Here is a 7,711-nt window from a genome sequence, read left to right as displayed (position 1 = left end):
TCACTAAATAAACTGTTGTAAGTCGAGGACTACATGTATAGGGTTTTATTTCCATGTAAATCATTCCAAGTTAGGGTGTGAAATAAGAGGCATTCTTGTCCTAAAGAAAAGAAAAATTAAGTAATATTTCCTTAATTGCCTGAAAACCTGGTGTAAAACTTCCTGAGTTTGTCAACAATAAGAGTGTGTATTACACATATGTGTAATAAATTACAATACAGAGGGAGTAGGAGGCACCATCAGTACAATTTGGCTTTATTAAGAACAAGTTTCAAAACACCGAATATAATAATGTTTCCATTATATAAAATGCATGGCAATGCTTTGTGTTTAAACTATCAAACGCATTCCGTTACGGTTTCTGGAGTCTAAACAAAAGTGTTTTTATCTAATACAGTAATGTGGTAACTAGCTTCCAGGTTTACTCTGGATCATATCCATTTATGTGTTAATATGTTTAGTAATAAAACTTTATCTTGTGCTATACTTGGTGCTAACATCAACACATTTTATAGGAATACCACCAGCTAATACCTATATTTCATTGCTGAATATAGGGTAGTTACAAGCTCTATAGTGTAAGCAGTCTTATTTATTTATACTAAAGCCAATAACCTCTCTTTCACCTCTCTGAAAATTGTATCCCTGGAGCAGCTATTGTCCATTCAAAAACAACAACGCCATATTAACAAAAATAGAATGGGTCAGTACATATAAATCAAGATAAATGAAATTAATGATTGCAATAATTTTAGAGCTAGATCAAAACCGTAAGCAAGAAGTGAGTAAAACCAAGAAGAACACAGGCTAGAAGGAAGAAAATGTCTTAAATTCCTACAGCATAGCATTTTGCAGGTTTGTTACTATGATCACAAAACAAGTTGTCTATAACTGCCCTACAGAAGGCAACTTATTCTATATAGTATGATGCACGTAAACATTATAGAGAATAACGTCAGTATTTTTAATGTAATCTGCTTAGAACACCGTTGCTATTGTAGAAAGATGTATCTTTAACATAATCTTAGCTGTGTCTGGAGTTGTGAGTCAGATTGTGCAAATAAATAGGTGAGAAGGTTTTATAAGGTTGCTCCCCAGATCAAATTTACAATCCTCCTTCCACTGCCACTGGGGCATATATTTTTTTTCTCAAAAGAGCCAGTTAAAGATAAAACAGACATGCTTCATCCCTGCAGTGAAAAGCCAACTATTGATTGACTGAGAAGATGCAGTAGTCTGTGAGTATAATCTATGAGCCTAAACATCTGGAGGACATCAGGTTGGGGCAAACTACCAATCTATATCTACATTAATTAGATCTTTCACTGGATCTCTTAAGTTAAATGTAGAAGGTGTATCTATAATACCCTCTTTGCAAATCTACTTTATCAGTAACATTTTCTTTTTCAAAAGATTAACAATTTGAGCTTGGTGCTCTGTGACATTGGATTCTGCTACTTGCAATGGGGTCTTCTTCAAGCTATTAGTAGCCTGCAGATTTGCTTTATCTCCTGCAGACCAATTGAGCAGTGCTCTTACAGAATCAAAATGACCAGCTTTGCAAGCACAGTGCAATGGGGTATCTTTATTGTTGTCCAAGGCATTAATAGCTGAGCCGTTGCTCAACAAAAAGTCTATCAGATTGCTGTGTCCATGTTCGGCTGCAAGATGCAATAGTGTCTTTCTCCAAATATTTTTGTCATTGATATTTTTATTATTGCCAGTCACCAAAAGTTCTTTTAATATCTCCACATTCCCACTGAGAGCTGCATAATGCATTGGTGTGCAACCATCCATGTCTTTGCTTGCAACCTTAGACTTTTTAGCTAACAGGGCTTTCACTGCATAAAAATGGCCTCCCAAAGTGGCAAAATGAAGTGGACACTTTTTCTCTTTATCCGTTGCATTTGGATCAGCCTTGAAATTCAGAAGCAGCTCCACCATTGCAGGATTCCCCATCTCAGCTGCAAGATGAAGAGGTGTCTTTGATCGCTTATTCTTGAGGTGGACATTGGCTTTATGTTGCAATAACTTTAGAGCCACGTCAGTGTGACCTTTTTCACTTGCCAGGTGCAATGGCGTGAACAGGTCTGTGGTGACCGCATCAATTTTAGCTCCTCCTTCAATGAGTAGGTCAACTAACGCTCCTCTATTGTATATTGCAGCAACATGGAGGGGCGTTTGATTTCCTTGAGCTGTGATGTTAGGATCTATTCCCTTCTGCAGAAGCATCTGTGCAATGGAGAAAGCCCCAGCTTCAACCACTAGGTGTAAGGGGCTGCTTAAGTTAGGGGCCTTGTCCTTCAAGTTGGCCCCCTTCTCAATAAGAACTTTGGCTGACTTAATCTTCCCCGTTTTACATGCCATAAGCAATGGTGTGTACTGCTCTTCATTGCGTACATTAACATCTGTACCTCTCTCAATTAAAGCCGCCACAATGCCATGCAGATCTTTTTCTATGGCTTTAAATAGGGATGATACCATGGATTCAGATGATAATTCTCTGGCATATTCCAGCAATAATTTGAAGAGAGATTGGTTGTTGCTATTAAAGGCCGCCTCAATTATGCTGGAATCCACTTTGGCTCCACCTTCCAACAACACTTTGACAGTCTTCTCATGTCCCTGAGATACAGCATAGCTCAAGGCCGTTTGGCCTCTCTCATCCCTGGCGTCAACCAAAGCTCCATTTTTCAAAAGGACTTGAACTAGGTCACTGTCATCCTTGAGAGCAGCCATGTGCAGGAAGTTGTGCTGATTCCTGTGCCGTCTCGCCTCTTCTTTTAAGATGTTTTTTAGGACATCCGTGTGCTGGTTCTGGTTGGCCAAGTGAAGGGGGGTTTTGCCTTCTTGATCCAAACTGTACATGTTGGCCCCAGCTTGAAGTAGCCTGTTCACTGCTTTAGCGTGACCTTTCTCAGCGGCTCTGTGCAGTGGGGTTCTTCCTTTGTTATCCTTGACTTCTAGTTTGGCACCTTTGCTGATTAAATAGTCAATTATTTCTGTGTGCCCATGAGCTGCAGCAATGTGTAAGAGAGTCTCATTTGCAGAGTTTGTTGCATTCACATTACTCGGGTTTAAGGCTTTTTCCAGATCGGAAAGAGTTCCTTTCCTCACCAAATCAAAGACTGTTGGAACATTGTCTAGAGACTGCCTTGCTGCCAATGTGGATTTTGATTTAGGTTTATTATAAATCATCTTTTTTGGCTTAATAGATCTAGGGCTAGCTTGTTTCCCTTGATGTGAAGCCTTATCCTTTTGAATCGATCCTTTATCTTTTTCCAGGAGGTACCCTATCAGTTGTCTTCTAGCATCTCCAATTGTCTCATTCACATTGCTCACATAATTCCTGATATTGCTGTATAAACGGGGCTCTACCTCTTTCAAGCAGGGATAAAAGAAAAGTCTGCAAGCTCGCTCACCTTGAGAAGCCAAGATATCCAAAATGCGGGAGTTCTTTGCCATGCGTGTTCTATAGTAGGATAAAACCATTTTTTTCTCAGGTGAAAGGATACTTTTTTCTATCAGGCAGTCCAGAAGGTGATCGGGGTTTTTTATGCCTTCCACAAGTTCGTTCTTTTTCATTTTCAGTACTTCTGTGGCATATGGATTCGTGAATAAGTTAGAATACATTCTGTCTTTAGATGACTACCATACACTGAACTTTTTGAAGTTCAGCATTTACTGTAATTGTAGCTCATTGAGGTTTATGCCAACAAATATTGCGGTGGCTCAGCTGGAAAAAATGAGGAACAGGCTTTCCTTCCTGCAAAAAACATAAACTCTTCACCTTTCACTGTTCGGTGCCATTGATTCTTTTTTTTCTGCTGCTCAACAACAAAGTTGACAAATGTAAAAGAAAAACCCACAAAAACCAAAATACAGTCCAATTAAAAAGTATTCCAGTAGACCAATACGCTGTAACAAAAATCTGCGTCTCAGAATTTGTATCTAAGCGCTTGATGGAATAGAAATATTTTTCATTATTTGCCATAAGAGCCATCTGTCAATATGTCAGTAACTACTGTAACCAGCAGGCTGTTTACTGTTGCTATGAAACTGGACTTTTTGTAACGATGAGATAAAATAGTAAGCACTGAGTTAATTAAACAAAGGCTTTCATGCTGGGTTCAAGAAATGCATTGCTATATTACTAACAAACGTAAGCCAAGTAGGATTTTTTTTTTTAGCAAGAACTGTTCATGTTGTTAAAGTTATGATGATAAATAGTAAATCTCTCTCTCTCTCTCTCTCTCTCTCTCTCTCTCTCTCTCTCTCTCTCTCTCTCTCACACACACACACACACACACACACACACACACACTCTCTCCCTCCCTCCCTCCCTCTCTCCCCCCCCTCTCTCTCACACACACACAGAGTGTGTCTGTGTGTAAATAATTTTTTGGACATTTTAGTAAAGAACATAACTCCTATATGTGCTCGGCTTCTTCTAACAAGGTAGAAATATCAGAAATTCTTTACCCAGCATCATATATACCTAGAACTATCTTCATGAAGATTGATACTCACGTATCATTTGCAACACAGAAAACTGAAAAACATATCCTTAGGACATTCCATTAACAATATTTCCTGTACTGTCAGTTCCTGGGTTAAGAACATCTGACTTACAGGCAACTTGTTCTTATGAACAGGCTGCCTATTACTAAAAATGGTGGATGGCATTCCCCTTCCTTGAACTGATGAATCACTGAAGCCACACAATGTTTCCAAGAACCACTGAAGCCTTGGGTTTTTAATATCCAATCTGTTTCCAGCAGTTCATGAAAACATTGTGTGCCCTCAGCGGTTCATCCGCTCAAGGAAGGAGAATGCCACCCGCCATTTTTAATAATAGGCAGTCTGTTCATGAGTTCCAACTTACTTACATTTGTTCTTGTTTGTTGCAAAGTTGTGTCCAACCCATCGCGACCCCCTGGACAACATTCCTCTAGGCCTTCCTGTCCTCTACCATTCTCTGGAGTCCATTAAAGTTCATGCCTACTGCTTTGGTGACTCCATCCAGCCACCTCTTTCTCTGTCGTCCCCTTCTTCTTTTGCCCTCAGTCTTTCCCAGCATCAGGCTCTTCTCCAGTGAGTCCTTCCTTCTCATTAGATGGCCAAAGTATTTGAGTTTCATCTTCAGGATCTGGCCTTCTAAAGAGCAGTCAGGGTTGATCTCCTCTAGGATTGATCGGTTTGATCGCCTTGCAAACCAAGGGACTCGCAGGAGTCTTCTCCAGCACCATAGTTCAAAGATCTCAATTCTTTGGTGCTCAGCCTTCCTTACGGTACTTACGTACAAAATCAAATTAAAGATGGACTTAGGAGCAGATCCAGGGACTTCCTGTACATCAATCATACAGAAAGATGTTACAGCATCTTCTATCCATCACCTCCTTTGACGATGGCAGCAATGATTTCATCACTGACAGGTCCCTATTATTTGTCTAAATCCACAAGCACGATTTTGAAGCCCAACGCACATATGCAAGTCTTCTACATAACACAGGGAACAGCAGATAATTTACAACTTGGCAGGCCGAAGGAGTCACTTAAACAGAGCGATCAAACATTTTCAGCAACAGCTCACTATTTAAAGTGCCATGTGCGTGTAGTCAAAAAATGAGTGAAAACAAAAGAAATGATATTTGCTGGAGCATTTTTTTAAAATAAAGTATTACACAGATATGGTGAATTTGGTGGTTGAAAGTATGCTAGAATTGAAGCATTTTTGTTTATAGGTCTGTATGTGACTAAAAGGAGGACAATAGGTGTGCATATGAATATGTTTTGAAAAACGATATACTGAGTTATTTGGCTTCGTGCATCTGATTGAAATGTACCCATTAAACAGCCAAGACATTTTGTTTGTTTAAACTAGTAATGCTGGCCCAGTTACTGGGACAGCAAGTTAATCACTACAGTACTTGAAAGAAGAAGACGAGTGTTTCAAATTAATTGTTTAGTCTTCCTATCTGGCTTTGAAGGTCTCTGTGCTTTGAAGCTTTCAAGGTTTTGGATTCCAAGATGAATTTGCTTCTTAATGTAACAGCTTGCTTTCAAAAACAGCATACTTAGGGAGTGCAACATTTGTTTGACGTGGTTTTTTCACCTTCATCCGGGAGAACAAAATATGAATGATATTTTTAAAGCAAATCTTACATCTTCTTGCCATTTATGGCTGCATGTTTTTTCTAAACCCAGAAGAGGTCACTGTTTCTCTTTTGAGCCTCTCTTTCAGTCTCCCTTGGAAGTAGCTTTAAAGTATTTAGAGACCTGGAACCTGTTAAAATGGGGGCATGCCATGCAACTGAATGATTTCCAATATCTTCATTATATTCTCCAGGGAATCTGGCTTAACATAACAGCTGGATTGGATGAACATAAATATATCAGTAGTGAGGGAAGTTGTGTTATTAATGTTTCCCAGCATGCATTTTAATTTGAGATTTAGCCATTGAAGCACAACATGCATTTAAATTGTTGCCTGGTCTTTTATTGAAAACATTCAACATCTTTGTTACAAGCTAGGCAGCAACTTGGCCTGGAATTGAGATGTTGGATGTTTTCATTTGACTTGGAACCTTTTGGAGAATGCTTTGCTTGAAGTACTATGGACTTCTCCTGTTATTAAAAGATTATAAATAGGCTTATTTAACTGGGCTTGTCCCAGTTTTAAATGTCAACTCAGGTGTCCCTGATTTTGTGTGTGTGTGTGTGTGTGTGTGTGTGTTTGTACATACATATATACATACAAAAATTAGGGCTGCACAAACAGGAAAAACCAGCAAATGCTCAGCTTTGTCTGTGCAAATCTGCTAATCATGAGGATTGTGTTCCCTTAATTGATTGAAAACATGACATGCCTAGCTGTAAGCGCTTGAGTGATGAACATATATTTTATCAAATTGAAAGGTTGTATTTTTTTGGCATAATGAACACTGTTCTTGTGCTCTGATTTTCCTATGTAGGTGGTAGTCCTCGACTTACGATCACAACTGAGCCCAAACTTTCTATTGTTATGTGAGACATTTGTTAAGTGAGTTTTGCCCCATTTTACAACCTTTCTTGCCACAGTTGTTAAGTGAATCATTGCAATTGATAAGTAACTGGTTGTTAATTGAATCTGGCTTCCCCATTGACTTTGCTTGTCAGAGGGTCGCAAAAGGTGATCACATGACCTTGGGACACAGCAGTGGTCATAAGTATGAACTAGTTGCCAAGCATCTGATTTTTGATCATATGATCATGGGGGATGCTGCAAAGGTTGTAACTGTGAAAAATGATCATAAGTCACTTTTTTCAGTGTTGTTGTAATGGTCATTGAATGAACTGTTGTAAGTTGAGGACTATTTGTACAATCTGCCTCCATGTTATTTAAAAATAATTTCAGCTATTAAAATGCATTTTGCGCTAACTGGGAGCAACATGATGTTCCTAGACTAAATGAAGACTTCTAGCTTTCAGCTCCTCCTTGTTGCTGTAGTGTCACTGCATCCACATGTCACTTGGGCCTACTTCAGGCATAGGTGCTTCTATTGTTGTTAAGGTTGTTAAAAGAACCAGTTTGGTCTAGTGGTTAAGGCGCCAGGCTAGACAGTGGGAGATTGTGAGTTCTAATCCCACTACTGGCATGAAAGCTGGCTGGGTGACTTTGGGCCATTCACTCCAGCCCAACCCACCTCACAGGGTTATTGTGAGGAAAATA

General features: G+C 39.3%; 1 protein-coding gene across 1 annotated transcript; it reads right to left on the bottom strand.

Annotated features, from left to right (window-relative positions):
* Positions 1-238: 238 nt before the first annotated feature.
* On the bottom strand, positions 239-3,950 carry LOC106545188 (CARD- and ANK-domain containing inflammasome adapter protein). The gene has a single exon (XM_014061665.2). It carries the CDS (start codon positions 3,631-3,633, stop codon positions 1,381-1,383), a length of 2,253 nt encoding a protein of 750 aa, XP_013917140.2. The 5' UTR covers positions 3,634-3,950; the 3' UTR covers positions 239-1,380.
* Positions 3,951-7,711: the final 3,761 nt, after the last annotated feature.

The sequence above is a fragment of the Thamnophis sirtalis genome, unplaced genomic scaffold (genome assembly GCF_051295495.1).
Source record: "Thamnophis sirtalis isolate CommonGarterSnake01/CBP01778 unplaced genomic scaffold, rThaSir2_p1.2 scaffold_7, whole genome shotgun sequence".
NCBI lineage: Eukaryota > Metazoa > Chordata > Lepidosauria > Squamata > Natricidae > Thamnophis > Thamnophis sirtalis.
The sequence above is the reverse complement of the archived record's forward strand: the minus strand, read 5'-3'. Positions and strand labels throughout refer to the sequence as shown.

Bases quoted from the DNA above. Each gene is read 5' to 3' on its own strand.
- LOC106545188 (XM_014061665.2), bottom strand. From the start codon at position 3,633: ATGTATTCTAACTTATTCACGAATCCATATGCCACAGAAGTACTGAAA.